The sequence below is a fragment of the Apodemus sylvaticus genome, chromosome 9 (assembly GCF_947179515.1).
Source record: "Apodemus sylvaticus chromosome 9, mApoSyl1.1, whole genome shotgun sequence".
Lineage (NCBI taxonomy): Eukaryota > Metazoa > Chordata > Mammalia > Rodentia > Muridae > Apodemus > Apodemus sylvaticus.
Genome location: NC_067480.1, coordinates 104,207,866 through 104,224,213, shown reverse-complemented (window position 1 = coordinate 104,224,213; position 16,348 = coordinate 104,207,866). Strand labels below are relative to the sequence as shown.

At 47.0% G+C, this 16,348-nt stretch overlaps 1 protein-coding gene across 1 annotated transcript; it reads left to right on the top strand.

Moving 5' to 3' along the window:
- The first annotated feature begins 8,422 nt into the window (after window positions 1-8,422).
- Window positions 8,423-9,070, top strand: LOC127692014 (PHD finger protein 19-like). Its single transcript, XM_052191895.1, has one exon. It carries the CDS (start codon window positions 8,423-8,425, stop codon window positions 9,068-9,070), a length of 648 nt encoding a protein of 215 aa, XP_052047855.1.
- The last annotated feature ends 7,278 nt before the right edge of the window (window positions 9,071-16,348 follow it).

The window sequence follows — 16,348 nt, the reverse complement described above, 5'->3', positions numbered from 1 at the left end:
GCCCTGAGAGGACTCATGGGAACGTACGCTTTTCTTCGTGGTCACATCTGAAGTAAAGCCTGTGGCTGGGGGTAGGGAGTCAAGTGATCTTGTGATCGGAGGTTAAGAATCTGAGCTGAAACACCAAGATTAATACATGAAAGAAGCCAGTCTGCAAAAGACAGAAGCTCTTCCTCACCCGGTATGGTGGTTTGAATATGCTTGGCCCAGGGAGTGGCAGTACTAGGGGGCGTGGCCTTGTTGGAGGGGGTGTGGCCTTGTTGGAGTAGGTGTTGGAGTAGCTTTTTGGAGGAACCGTGTTTTGTGGGGGTGGGCTTTGAGACCCTTCTCCTAGCTGCCTGGAAGACAGTCCTCTCCTGTTTGCCTTCAAACTCTTCAGCTCCTTCTTCTGCACCATGCCTGCCTGGATGCTGCCCTGCTCCCACCTTGATGATAATGGACTGAACTTCCTCACCTGTAAGCCAGCCCAATTAAATGCTGTCCTTTATAAGAGTTGCTATGGTCATGGCGTCTCCTCACAGCAAGGGAAACCCTAACCAAGACACTTGGGTTCTAAGAACAGTGGATGCATGAAAAGGCCTTCAAGATCCAAGCAGAAGAAAGGACAGGTATGGCAGGATGTGTTTCTGCTCTTCTGTCAGCTCGCTAGTTTACTCTTGGGAACGCCCTTCCTTTCTTAATAAGCTACTCCTGCTCTTATGCCTAATGGTTCTAAGAAACGTTTATTAATGAAACTGGGAACTGAAAATGAGAGCCCCTGTTTCCCTGGTAACAATCCTAGGTCCCCGGTCAATAGACCAACCAGTTAAAATGTACACATCCTTTAGAGCCAGCCTGGTCTACAGAGTGAGTTCCAAGACAGCCAGGTCTATACAGAGAAACCCTGTCTTGAAAAACCAAAAAATAAAAATAAAAAATAAAAAATAATAATAATAAGTTGTCTGTGAGATTTACTCTGCCTTGGTATACTTCAGTAAGGATCACCATGATCTTGATGGCTTTGATGGCATTGTCTTCCTGTCAACCACACTTTTGTTATGACTGCTCTGATACCCAAGCATTCCCTAAACCAAAGCTTCAGGCTTTAGATCTTATTTGTGACTCAGTTAAACACTCATATTGCAGCATCTATGTGCCACGCACAGATCTAACCCCGTTTATAAATGGCGGTTTGCGGGATATGGAGGTGGGGCAGAGAGTGAGGCATCATCTCAGCTAAGCTGATAAAACACAGTGACCAAACACAACCTGGTGAGAAGGGTTTTACTCCAGCCTGCAACTCTCAGGTTCCACGCCACTGAGGGAAATCAGGGCAGGAACTGAAGCGGACGTCATGGAAGGACACCATTCAATGACTTGCTCAGTCTCCCCTGGACCACTTACTCATAGGCCAATCCTAGGGAGGCATTCTCACAGTTGAGGTTCCCTCCTTCCAAATGACTCTATCGTACACCAGATTGGCATCAAGCTAACCGACACAGAGCAAAAAAAATTAATCCCAAGGGTCATACTTGGGATTCAACCTCATCTTGAAACAGTGTTCCTTCTACAGACTTTACCCCCCCAGTACAGAAAAAGTGGTGGTAGTGAGGGGGTGAAGGGGTGAAGGGGTGAGGGGATGAGGGGGTTGGTTATTCTTGTGACTTGAAAAGGAATCAAGTAATCTGAGAGATGAAGCTATCTACATAGCCAGGCTGGCTTCTGGTTAAAGGGTGTGAATATCCTTGAAGAGGGACTTGTGGTTCTTTAGAATGGCTTCTCTGCCATCTGCTACTTCAATTTCTTTAGACGCATGCTGTGATCCCCACTATTTTAATTTTAGGCACCTTTTTTCTATTATACGTCAGACCCAGAGGACAGAGAAAGAAAAAAAACAGGCCGGGACCATAATGTGCAGGGATGTTGACAGAGCTGGGACGTCTTCCTGATGGTGTCCTAGCCTCTTCCTCCCTCTGGAAGACCGTTCTGACCTCTCAGCTTCATCTTTGTCACACCCCAGCTATGAGCATCCTCGGTCCTATGGGACACAAAGTAGCATTTGAATTCAGCATGCATGGAAAAATGATGCTTGTCTAGCAAGAGGATCATCAACAGACGTCCCTATGACCAGAGCGGGATTGCTTATACTAAGATGGCCAATCTTTTGGAACTTTGTTAATATAGTGTGTTGTGAATCAGGAGTCAAATTATCCTGAGCTGTCCATCATCTCTTTAATAACCATCCATTGGCCATCTCTGTGTCTGACTTGATGTTGCTCTGACTGTGAGGCAGAACCTTCAGTGTGTATTCTTAGCAGACCACTGGCTCCCACCAACCCAGAGCAAAAACTGCTATCAGATAGCATCTAAAGCTAATAACAGAGACTTCCTGCTACTGGAATCCGTTTGCCTGATGTCCCCATCAATTTATTTGAAAAATGACTTGCTTGTGAATTTTTTTGCCTTGTAACTAAAACGTTCATAAAACCACTTCTGTGTTAGAACATGTTATTTGGAACAACCTGTCATGTGTAACTGTCCTCTGAGGCAAGCAATAGTCATTGTGGGAGTTTAGTTGTTCCCCCTTGCAGAAAATCATTGTAGCTAGGTTGGTTGACAGTTTACACTCCCCCCACCCCATTCCCCCTACAGAGAGGCTCAGAGTAGAACATGAGATTCTTACCTGAGGATCCCGTTGCTCCCTACCTCCTGCTAACACTGCATGACTAGGGAAGGGCATAGAGCATATGTAGGGGTGTGTGTGTGTGTGTGTGTGTGTGTGTGTGTGTGTGTGCATGCCAAGGAAGACCAAGGGCTCTGTCTTAGTTAGGGTTTTACAGTTATGAACAGACACCATGACCAAGGCAACTCTTATAAGAACAACATTTAAAGGGGGCTGGCTTACAGGTTCAGAGGTTCAGTTCATTATCATCAAGGCAGGAACATGGCAGCAGCCAGACAGGCATGGTGCAGGAGGAGCTGAGAGTTCTGTATCTTCATCTGATGGCTGGTAAGAGAAAACTAGCTTCCAGGCAGCTAGGATGAGGGTCTTAAAACCCACACCACAGTGACACACCTACTCCAACAAGGCCACACCCTCTAATAATGCCTACTCCCTGGGCCAAGCATATTCCAACCATCACAGGCTCCATCTATGAGGCTGCAGAAATGCCCCCTGGCCTGCTGGGTAGAGCCTTTAGGGTGCAGCCTGTTGAGGGAGGAATGCCCCACTGCCGTAAGGAACCCCTCATCTAGGCTCTGTAACAAAGCCCAATAAATTCATTAGTTTGATGGTAAAGATATTCTTCCCAACAGCAGAATTTTAGGAACATCATTTCCAGGATCTAATACCTACTGTGGTGCTAATTACATGTTACACCAGCTACATGCTACACCAGCTACATGCTATATCAGCTACATGTTATACCAGCTACATGTTACACCAGCTACATGTTACACCAGCTACATGTTACACCAGCGTTACAGGGTCTGGGGAGATGGCTCAGCAGGTAAAGGAGCTTCTGCGAAGCTTAGGGTCCTAAGTTCAATCCCTGGAACCCTCATGGAAGAAAGAGGGAACCTATTTAAACAAGTTATCCTTCAACTTCACATAAACACTGCTGCACATCCATGCATACACATGATAAATGTAGAAAATGTTAAAATTAAAGGTAGTATTAAAATCTCTTTTCTTATATCTGCTTTCTATATTTTTATTGGATACATCTTTTAATTCTGAGATTTGAGATGAAAGGGATCTGAAAATAAATGTGAAAAAATTTTTAATTTTGTATGTGTAGAATATGTATGTTACAGAGTATGTTTAGTGTGTAGCTCATCTGCAGTGTATGCATATGACAGTTGTGTGCAATATATGTGTTCAGTGTCTGTATATTTGTGTGTATGGTGTGTGTATGTGTGGTATGTGTGTGTACCATATGCATGTGTGCAGTATCTGTGTGATATATGCATTTGTACCATGTATGTATACAGTGTGTGCAATGTATGTATGTGTGCATGCGGTGTATATACAGTGAATGGGCAGTGTATTCATGTGCATATATGTGTAGTACGTGTCATGTATATGTAATGTAAGGATGTGCAGTGTATGTGTCATACATGTGTGTAAAATGTGTGTTGTGTATGTATATGAATGTGCATATGGAGGACAGATGTTTATGTCATCTGTTGTCCTCTATTGCTTTTTGCCTTATTATTATTTTTTGAGACAGAGTCTCTCACTAAACATAGAACTCAGTGATCTCACCAACTTGACTGGCCAGGGAACTTGGAGGATATGGCTGTGTCCACCCCTACAGCATGAGGATTATTACATATGCTGCCCATGTACAGGTGTGTGTGTACTGTGTGTGCACTATGTATACAGTGTATGTGCAGTGTTTGTTGTGTGTGCAGTGTGTGTGCTATGTATGCAATGTGTGTGCTGTGTGTGCAGTGTACACACAGCATGTATATATGCAGTGTATGTGCATGTGTGTGTACAGTGTGTATAGATGCAGTATGTGTGCCTGTGTGTGCATGTGTGTCTGCCACATGTATATAGGCAGTGTGTCTGTGTGTGCAGCATGTATATGTTCAGTGTGTGTGTCTGTGTGTACATGTGTGTGCAGCATGTATATATGCAGTGTGTGTGCCTGTGTGTGCATGTGTGTGTGCAGCATGTATATATGCAGTATGTGTGCCTGTGTGTGCATGTGTGTATGCAGTGTGTATATATGCAGTGTGTGCAGCATGTATATGTTCAGTGTGTGTGTCTGTGTGTACATGTGTGTGCAGCATGTATATATGCAGTGTGTGTGCCTGTGTGTGCATGTGTGTATGCAGTGTGTATATATGCAGTGTGTGCAGTGTATTTATATGCAGTGTGTGTGCTTGTGTGTGCATGTGTGCATGCAGTGTATATAGATGCAGTGTGTGTGCAGTGTATGCTTAGTGTGCATGTGAGCAGTACATGTGCAGAGTATGTGTGAGCAGAGTATATCACATAAAACTTTCTTTGATTCTAATTTAAAGGTTTTCTACTTTCAGTAATAGGTCCTGTAAGGTGTGCTCCAACTTCCACTGAGAACCTAAAATTGTTTAAAATGAGGAATAAACAAAAAGAATATTAACAGTGAGAGGGCTGCCATAGAACCTGGACAGCCCCCAAACCAGGATGTTTCCACTCTATAATAGCAGAAAAATCAGTATGCATTCAGTAAAACTCACACTCGGTTGAGTTTTCGAATCTCAGTGCCAAAAGCTGGGATTATTTTTCTTTGTAATCGTTTCCTTGCTGGGGATGTCGGAATATACTGTTGCCATGCTGAACAGAGACAGTGAGTCCCAGCTCTTAGTCAACCATAAGGCGGACAGCTGATACTCCACCATGTTGCCAAGCTCAGAAGTTTAGTGAGTAGTTACATGTTTTCAACTTTATTTCCAATGGGTCTATTGAATAAAACCCCATTGTAAGTTGAGGACCATCTATAAAACTACTAAGACTGAACCACCGGAAGTTAGAAAAAGCATTATTTCATAAAGTTCTTGTAATTGTGTGTTCTGAGTGTCAATATAAGATCTCAGGGCTGTAGAGATGGCATGAAGTGCTTGCTATGCAAGCATGATGTCCTGGGCTCAGGTCCTCAGGGTGCACACGAGGGTTGGGATGGTGGTGTGTGCCTGTAACCAAGTGCTGAGAAAGAGAACAAAGACAAGAAGTTTCCCAGAGATTGCTGACCAGCTAGTGTTGTGGCGTTTGCTTAAATCCAGAATAAGTCCAACAGAACTCAAATACCCGGTCAATGCAGATGACGAAAATATTATTGTCATCAAGTGACTACTGATCGATCAGGGTCGCAGAAGAGACTCAAGAGCTGAAGTACAACCCTGCAGAAACACCGCACAACATATTGAAAGGAAGAAACCACGAAGCCAGTGCCTGTAACCATGGTCTAATCGTATCTTGCCATGCGGTTGAACAAGGGAGCTTCCATCAATCAGGATAGGCGTAAGTTCCTGGGCCTGAGACCATGAGCTTAGACTGACCCAGCCAGCAAGGTAGAAAAGCTGTCCTTGAGATGTCTGGACTCAGACAACTGGACTCCTTACAACAGAAGCTTGTTCAGCTATTGGGATGTCCCCGGCTACCCTAGGGCCCAGGACCTTGAATTTAATTTCTCCCTAGGATTAAATGGAGTCTGAAAATGAAGTGATAGCAGTTAGAATAAGTTTCTTTTGCTTGTTCCCAACAGTAGTATAGCCAAAATGGTGAGACCCAGATTCAGTGAGACACTGATGAAAAGAATTAATTAATTAATTATTAATTAAAGTGGAGAAGCAATTGAGAAAAACATCCTTATGTCAGTCTCTGGCCTCCATAAATGCCTGCATGCAATTGCTTTTACACATCTATGTCCACATGCATGTCCACAGATATGTACACAAACATACACACATGCATAAATACTTTTTTTTCCTCAAATCTTGGGATAAAGCAGCTCAACAGGTTATAGAGTGTCCTTCCAAGTGACTCGGCCAGTCTAAACCTCTTCCAGGCAGCTCAGCATATTTCTGCTTCTTCCAGGCAAATCCGGTCTCGGAGAAGTCTTTGCAGCGTTGCTCATCTGCAACTCTCAGCAGTCCTTCCTCTTGGGAGGGAGGGGCTTAGTGAATCTGCTCAGTTTCAGGGACTTCCTGATGCTACTTTGAGTTGTTTGCCTTTTGGCTGAAGGTGTTCCCGCTCACCCACCCACCCCCACCCCCTGCAGGGTGGAATGTTTCAGTTTCAGAGGAAACTGTTACATAGCAGAAGTGGTTCATTTCCTAAACTTGTCAGGGACAGATGGGTTTCATTGTTAAATCTTTATAATCTGGGATATCTTTTGAATGGCCCAGAGTATATTTCATTTTTAAACTCTACTTTTTCTTGGTTGTTTTGTTTATTTACATTTCATATGTTGGTCCCCTTCCTGGTCTTCCCTCCACCAATCCTGTCCCCCCTCCTCCTCTGCCTCTATGAGGGTGCTCCTCCACCCACCCCCTCCCTCCCACCTCACCACTCTAGCATCCCCCTACAGTGGGGCATCAAGCCTCCTCAGGGCCAAAGGCCTCCCCTCCCATTGAAACCAAACTAGGCAATCCTCTCCTACCTATGTAGCTGGAGCCACAGATCCATCCATGTCTAGTCTGGTTGGTGGTTTAGTCCCTGGGAGCTCAGAGGGGTTGGGTTAGTTGGCTCCTTCAGTCCTTCCCCTAACTCTTCCTTTGGAGTCCTCAGTCTCAGTCTGATGGTTGGTTGTAAGTATCTGCATCTGTATTAGTCAGGTGCTGGCATTTTCAGCTGGAGTGTGAGAGCTCTTCAGTTTCTCTACTGCTGGGAGAGTTTAAGAAAAGGTTCAGGCACCTCACCTTCAGGAAGTCAGGAAGGAGACGTCTTTGCTGAGGGAGTGGCGTAGGCACTGCCCGCTTCCCCTCTTCGGCTCTACACTGACCTCTCTTTTGTCCATCTCTGCAACGTCCTCAAGCTGCCCAGCTTGTTCCAGGGCCCGGGGCCTCCTGTGTGTTAGATCCCAGCCCAGATGCTGCCCAGGTGGTTCCCATCTGCAGCTGTCTCCCCACCCCCACAGCTGACTTCCTAGTTCTCATTGACACAGGGAAATGGCAGACACCCCACTTGTGAGCCTGTCTGGGAGTTCTGTCTTTCCTTAAAAGAGTCTAACAGGCTTTCTAGGTACCCAGACTCTAGGAAATTGACAGGCACCCTCATAGGACTCTGCCATCCTCCTTTTTCCCTTGTGGAAGTTTACCATGCTCCCCTAAGCACCTGGACCCCAAGCAACCAGAGGCTCCGGGTGGCACATCACATATGATGGGTACACACTGCATAAAGGCCTGTATCTTTCCCCTTTCCCCTGCAGACTGGGAATCAGAGACAAACACACACGTGGGTGGTGTTAAGATAAAGGCGCTGAAGAGGTGAGGTATCTTTGGCGGGCCCATACCAAGGTACGCCACTAAAAAATTACGCTGTGCAACAGATCTAATTTAAGAGGCTTATTGGGGGAGAGCAGAATGAAAGGCAGCCAGACAGGGAGACAAAGAAAGGAAACCAGAAGGAGACACAGAGACAGAGCTGGAAGAAGAGATAGAGACAGAGGGTGAGGGAGAGATGGGGGAGGGGCTTTTATGCGCTGCACCTGTTGGCCATAGGCGATGCTTTAAAGCTGCCTCTAGGTGCCTGTGGGCTAACAGATGGTGTGGGACAACCTCTGAAATCCTTAAGAGACTTGTTTTGTGGGTCTGAATTCTCTCCAGAACTCCCACTGTTTGGGGCCATATTAGCTTCAGAAACCTCATCTTGTAAAGAAAGTCTCCATCTTGTACTAGGCGGGATTCTAAGAAACAGCTAGATTTCCAGAACCAGCTTCTGGACAGGGCACTGATGCCAAATAGCAAAGGGACCCATAAGCGGCTTCAGAAGAAAGGGAAGAACAAGCCTGGTATGTTGCCTCAGAAATCCCAGCAGCAGAAAAGGCGAGTTTGTAGAAGAAAAAGACCAAAGTTTTCACTGGACAGTGCTATTCCCAGAAGTGGCCACGCCTCAGCCTGGAGCACAGACCAGGACCACCTGGCCAGTATGTTCGGCTTCACGCCAGATGAAATTCAGAGTTTAAAAAGTGGCGGCTCCGGCCAGACCTTCTCAGATGTGGTTTCCCCTGAAGCCGCCAACGCCTCCGGCTCCGCCTCGGCCTCCGGCTCCGCCTCGGCCTCCCGCTCTGCCTCCGCCAGCCGCTCCCAGGACTCCGGACGGACAGTAGGCAGCCGCAAGAGGAAGCATCGGGCGGCCAAGCAGGATGGGCGCTGCGCCTCAGCCAGCACTGCCGAGGGAGCTCCGGGCCCTGAACAGCAGGATGAAGACGTTAGTGGAACTGATTCCTCCATGTCCTACCTCAAGTCGCGTGTTGCCAGCTACTTTGGTGCCACTGCGTGGTTGGCGAGCGGGGAAAAGTGTAACGTGTTGGCGCGGAGGATCACTCCAGAAGGCAAGGTTCAGTACCTGTTGGAATGGGAGGGGATGACCCGTGACTGATTACCCCTCAGACTCAGAGGCTGCCCCAGGTCCCTCCAACTAAAGGAGGGGCAGAAGAGGCCACTGGGTCCCTGTTTTCTTCAGGCTTAGGGTGTTGGAGAGAAACAGGACATCCTGGCTGCAGCCCCTGCCTGCTGCCAGCCAGGCCAAGGCCTGTGTGCTGCTGTACCAATTGCCTGAGTCTCTGAGACCGCAACTGGATCTCTCTCGTCTAAACTACACCCCATATCCCTCAAACTTTTTATTGGTTCCTCTGACAGTACCCTGACTGTGACCGTGAACTGAGGCCTGAATCTGTTTTAAATTGTCCCCAATTCTCCATCTTCTGACCTCCGACCTCTCGCCCCTTTCTGGTGACTTGTGTCACCTCCCACGCGCACACACCCATCTGTCCCTCACTGAGCATTTTTCACTGGGTCCTCACTGGGACCGCAGTGAGGGAAGGGAACCCTGGGGGGGTCTTCTGCTTTCTCACTAGTAGCCCTCACCTCAGGAGGGTAGGCATGCCTGGGACGCAGAGCCTGGGGAGGGAGAGCTGGGTCTCGGCCAGGTCTCTGCAGAAGGGACAGGAATCAGGGTCCTTTACTGAGGCTGGGAGGACTAAGGGTGTCAGGACCAAGGCTCCCATAAGTTTCCTGTCCCCAGCAACAACCCTCCACCGTTGTCATGGACTGGGGCCTGGCCTTGCTGCACAGACATATTCTTAAACATGTAGATCTGGGAGGAAAGGGTGTGGAGGAAGACCAGGCCGGATTAAATCCATCGCAAACACTGTGTGTACAGACACCACATATTCCCGCCAGGGACCCCTGACCCCTGTCCTTGGCCTCTTTCAGGGATACATGCTTTAGTTAAATGTGAAAACCAAACTCTGCCTCCTCTGGCCTGTGAACCAGAACCCACAAGAGACAGCCCTCTCCCGCGCAGCTCCTGCCTGACCCTGGAGCTGACAATCATTTTTAGGACAGGCTGGGGGGGGGGGGGTCCAAGGCCTGAATCATTGGTTCCCTTCAGAAAGGAAGTCTTTGTCATCGACGGTACAAACTGAATTCTTAGAATGGACCAACTCAGCTGTGTCTGGAAGGAAACCAAAACTAGGAGGTGGGTGGGGAGCCTGATTTTGCCCACAGAAACAGAAACTTATTTGCTTGGTTGGAAAAATGGAAAGAAGCACCTTTGGGGTAGGAGTCAGGGACATCAGACTGGGACCAGCCTCCCTGACTGTGGCTTCCAGCTGGGAGTGGGATGGGAGTGGGAAGATGGACCACATGGTGACGTCATGGTGATGTCAGACTATATCAAAGGCGCCAATTTTCCCCTGACTGGGTCTGACCCCTCCACGCTTGCCCATGAGCATTAAGGGGAGGAGAGGGTCCCTGCCTTAAACCTCAGCAACCATAGTGCCTCGCCGCTCTTTAGACACAGCCACCCCCTTCCCTCTGCTTCCCCGTTTTGGCTCAGGCAGGGATAAGCAGATGGACACAGAGCCCAGTTGTCAGTCCCACAGCTGCTGCCACTGAGGTCTCCAAGTGGGGCCTGCTGGAAGGAGAGTTGTGAAGCCAACCCCCAAGCTAGCAGGCATGTGGGAACTGGGGTCAAGTTTGTGGCTTCAGTGAGCATGGTGACCTCGGACGTGCGTTTTCCAGGCTACCAGGGAAGCCAGAGAGCTGGGATGGCTGTTTGTCCATCTGCCCCTCCCCGCTGTGCCCCGGAAGCTCTGGGCCTGAGGAGAAAGAAGGTGGGAGGGGGTGCTCATCCCCTTGGGGAAGGCAGCCCAAGGCCTGACCAGGTCAGCGGACTCCCAACGGCAGTGTTTCACTCCTACTAGTTAATAGCTGCATTACTGCCAACTGATGGTATAACCCCGTGCACCTTTGAAAGAATTTTGGTTTTAAATTGCTGCTTTTAATAACAATTGTTATATTAAAGTTGTAATTGATGTGTCTGGTTTGCATTTGAACACCTCATCCTAACTTGGGTTTCCCCCTTTTACCTTTATAAAACGCCGTTTTCCTATAGGCCACACCTGTCTCTTTAGGCGGAAGCAGTCCTTGTGTCTCTCTCCCCCACCCCCGGCATAAATATCTCTTCCCCCTCTCCCATGTTCTTTCTCCTGTCTCCCTAGTCCTCAATCTCCTGTCTTTGTCTTTGCCCTCTGTCCCTCTGTAGCAAATCTCCTTTGTCTTGGGGGTCCTGAGCCAGAATCCGTCCCTTCAGGAGCGTCTGCTCTTCTGGAGTCGCCGCCCTGCTCTCCTCCTGAATTTCTTTCCTCTGTGACTATCATGTATGAAGAAAACGAGGAGAACGTCTTCCATGGCCTGCACCCTCTTAGAACTCATTTGCTGTGCAGTTAGCTCCAGCAGAGCAGCTGGAGCATGGACTTTTCCCCTGAGGGAGACACCTCCATCCCACCCCCCACATAGGGCGCCCTGTTGGGGGGGGGGGGTTCCCCCCCTCCTCCCCACCCCCCCTGCTGAAGCCCAGATTAGGCACAAACCACACCCAAACACCTGGTTTCAGAGAGAGAGCTACTTTATTAAGGGGGAAGAAAAGTTAAAGTGGCTGCTTTCTGACTCAGGCAGAGAAACAGCAGCTAATGACCTTGCAGGTGTCATTCTATAGCTGAGAAAAGAGGGTGGGGGCTGTGTTAGGATGGGCTAGGGGGTGTGGCAGGATGTTTTAATTGAACTTTGTACTGGCTGGTTTTGTGTGTCAACTTGACAGAGGCTGGCGTTATCACAGAGAAAGGAGCTTCAGTTGGGGAAATGCCTCCATGACATTCAGCTGTAGGGCATTTCCTCAATTAGTGATCAAGTGGGGAGGGCCCCTTGCGGGTGGTGCCATCCCTGGGCTGGTAGTCTTGGGTTCTATAAGAAAGCAGGCTGAGCAAGCCAGGGGAAACAAGCCAGTAAGAAACATCCCCCCCATGGCCTCTGCATCAGCTCCTACTTCCTGTCCTGCTTGAGTTCCAGTCCTGACTTCCTTTAGTAATGAACAGCAACATGGAAGTGTAAGCTGAAGAAACCCTTTCCTCCCCAACTTGTTTCTTGGTCATGTTTGTGCAGGAATAGAAACCCTGACTAAGACAAGCATGTTAATTGGTTTTGATAAGGCGTGTTAATTGGGTGAACCAAAGGGGGATTTTGATTGCTGGACTTCAATGTTTTGATAGCTGGACCTTGGCAGTCAGCCTAAAGAGGAGGAAGTGGCTAAGTAAGGGAATAGACCTTGGTGGCTAGTGTTAAGAAGCCCATCTAACGATTTTTACCAAGGCAGAGGAAGTAGAAGAGAAAGACAAGGCCTGTCAGAGCCACTCTGGTCACAGTCCATTCATTCCCCAGACAAGGCACCACTGACGGGCCAAAATATAATTTCTACCACAGTCCAACTTGAGGAGCCAAAGAGTTTGTTGGGCTTACTTTATAGGCGCATTCATCGGTGACACCACAGCAACTGTGCCTCTAGAATGCTTCACCTCAGCATAAATGGCAGCTTCTAAATTACTTTTTTCTGTGCTTGTCTTTAGATCACATGCCTAGAGCTAGCCAGCAGGCTGGGTCTATTCCCTAATTTGTACACTTCCTCCTCCTGAGGCTGACTGCCACAGCTGCAGAGAGGTAGTCTCCACTTCCACAGTCCATATACTATGAGCAGCGCCCATGACTAGGAGGCCACAGCCAATTATGGCAGAATGCACTGCTCTCTTGGAAGCAAGGAGGCACGGAAGCAATGGGGGATGGAATCTCAGGTCAAGATCTCATGATCTTCTTCTCTCCTTCTGTGAGAGGTCAGAGGATCTCTTGAGGGTGATCACAGCTGCTCTGGTATGAAGATGGTAACAGTGGTTATGCAGCAAGAATGGTGTTCCATCACAAAAGCACACACACTGTGCACACCAAGTGTTGATGCGGTATTCCTAAAAGCATTCTTGGAAAGATTAAGCAAGTGTTCATAGCCTCGGCATTGTAGAGTGGATGAGTTCATCTCCTGGCTAGACTAAAATGCTGACAGACACATTAGAGGGCACAGGTGACTGACCCTACTTCAGTAATAATGAGCTCCAGGGGACACCACTGATAAAAGTAAAATAATAATAATAATAATAATAATGAAATAAAATGTTTGCATGATGTTTTATTCTCATGAGTGCAGTACCCCAAAGTTAGAAAATCCCTATATCTTAACAAAGAAAACCAACATTCACATTAAAATGGGGCAAAGATTTGACGCTTCTTCACACGAGAAGGCACTTACCTGTTAGTGCATCTCAAACCCACCAGCAGCACAAGATACCCTTCTAACCCATTAGAGCAAGGATAAATACTGTGAGGATGCGGAGAAGTAAGATCTCTACACCCCACTGGTGGACACACACAGCGTTGCCAAGAAAATAGTTTAGGTATTCCTGAAAAGGCACTGAATTACCATCTGGCCCAGCAATTCCACTCTTAACTATAAATTCAAAAAGAAATAAATGCACACATTCACAGAAGTTGTATGTGCAAGGTCATAGCAGCATGATTGGCAGTAGCCAGACGTGGAAGCCACTCAAATATCCACAAGCTCTTGAATAGGGGATGCATGGTATGTCCATATAATGAGATATCATGTGTCTATACAAAGGAATGAAACATTGATAAACGTGACACACGTCAATCTTTAAAACATCAAGCTGCCTGAAGGGAAATGTTCACAAGAGATCATTTGCTATGAAATTCCACTTATATGGAATATCCAGAATAGGCAAATCCATAGGGACACAAATCAGTAGTGGTGGCCGCCTGGGTGGGAGTGCTGGGGTTCCTTTGGGGTATGATGAAAAATGTTCTAAAATTAGGTGAATCATCACAATAGAAATGGATTTGTGGAAGCGAACATGGTTGTCCGGCTTTGAAAATTATACAGTGTGTATACACATCAGCATCGAATGGGACCTCAGAAATTCGCGCAATTTGATATGCTAATTAAGAAAATAAGCTTGGGGGGCTGGAGAGATGGCTCAGCAGTTAAGAGCGCTTGCTCCTCTCGAGATGACCTAGGTTTGGTTCCCAGTACCAACATCAGGCAGCTCATGGGCACCTACTATGAACCTCTTCAAGCCTCCATGAGCATCTGCGTGTCTGAGGGATGTCATAACTCGAGAATAGAGTACAGAGCATTCAATTGTTCATACTGAAAGGCTACATTTTATGATATATAAATTCTGCCTCAATAGACAGGTCATGGTATCTGTAGAGAGGGTGAGTAACTATGCTCTTCCTCAATGAGATAGGTCATGGTCTCCGTAGAGAGGGTGGGTAACTCTGACATCAATTATTTCCTACATCTTCCTAGTTACCCCATGCCTCATCCTCTTCCTTATTCAGCGTTCATTATCCCTCAGGCTGATGATGACAGGAGTTAGAGAAGTCTGCTTAGAGAAGCTTGGTGTATCTGTGAAATGACGTCCCTTCCCACATGAGTAAAGGGAGAAAAAGATGTGTGAGCAGAGTGCCATCAATTATCTGTGAGGACTTGAGTAGGTTCTTCTAGCTATGCTTCTCGTGGAAATATTTAAAGCATTCAGCTTTTGTGTCTCTAATACTATGCATATATCATCTGTACATCCATCAATCTATTTATACATTTATCCACCCATCCATCCACTTATACATCTATTCATCTCTTCATCCATCTTAATTCATCCAGCCACCACCTATCATCATCCACCCATTCATTCACATATCATCCATCCATCCATCCATCCATCCATTCACATATCCATCCATCCATCCATCCATCCATCCATTCACATATCCATCCATCCATCCATCCATCCATCCATCCATCCATTCACATATCCATCCATCCATCCATCCATCCATTCACATATCCATCCATCCATCCATCCATCCATCCATTCACATATCCATCCATCCATCCATCCATCCATCCATTCACATATCCATCCATCCATCCATCCATCCATCCATCCATTCACATATTCATCCATCCATCCATCCATTCATTCATTCACATATCCATCCATCCACCCATCCATCCATCCATCCATCCATTCACATATCCATCCATCCATCCATCCATCCATCCACCCATCCATCCATCCATCCATCCATCCATCCATCCATTCACATATCCATCCATCCATCCATCCATCCATTCATTCACATATCCATCCATCCATCCATCCATTCATCCATCCATCCACCCATCCATCCATCCATCCATCCATCCATCCATCCACACACCATTTACCCGCATTCAGCATGCATTTGCAGGGCACCATTTCAGCCTGCTCCTGTTCATCATTAGTTAAGGGGCACTTTACCATGTAGACATGTGAATATGACAATACATAACTATTGTGTGACTTGGGTTTCAGCCGACTTTGGACAAAGTGAATGTTGTTGGCAACGTGGCTTGTGTTGGGTTTGGGGTAGGGAGCCAGAAAAGCTTAGGATAAGACATTGAGTGTAGGGCTGGAGAGATGGCTCAGCAGTCAAGAGCACTGACTGCTCTTCCAGAGGTCCTGAGTTCAATTCCCAGCAACCACATGGTGGCTCACAACCATCTGTAATGAGATCTAATGCCCTCTTCTGGTGTGTCTGAAGACAGTGCACTCATATGCATAAAATAAATAAATGTTTTTAAAAAAAAACAAGACATCGAGTGTCAATGGGAAGAAACAGGCCCGCACAAGGGATGGGTAGAGGGAGGATTGCTGTGGTGTTGTTTAAAAAAGCAATGGTCCACAGGCAGAGGGATGTCACTTGGAGACAATCACTGGACTTTCTCTGGGCCAGGCAGAGTATTAGCAGCTTGTCTATCTATAGCATCACGATCCTACTTCATATACACCAGGGTTTTGATTTAACCTCTGTGTTAGGATTAGCCAGCTTTTTCTGTCACGTGCCAGGGGGTGAATGTTTTAGTTGTTCCAGGACCTAAGATCTCATTTAATGTGCTCCTTGACTCTGCTGTTAAATAGCAAGGAAGCCTTCATCCAACGCCGCCAATGAATCGTTGCATCTGTGTTCCAATCAAATGTTATCAAATAGACCCCCAAATTCAAATTTTGTAACTTCAAATGTGTCAGGAAATTATTTTATTGTTTTCAACCAGTTAAAACTATAAAACCATGTGTGAAGGGCTCTAGCCAGCCTGAGCATGGCCGACGTGACTCAGGCAGGCCTGGCCCTTCTCCACTCCCTCTGCCATGCTAAAAGTCGTTAGAGAACCTTCCTGAAGGCAGCCGCTACGGTCTGTTCCATTATTTGC

Coding starts and splice junctions, on each gene's coding strand:
- LOC127692014 (XM_052191895.1), top strand. CDS start 8,423: ATGCCAAATAGCAAAGGGACCCATAAGCGGCTTCAGAAGAAAGGGAAG.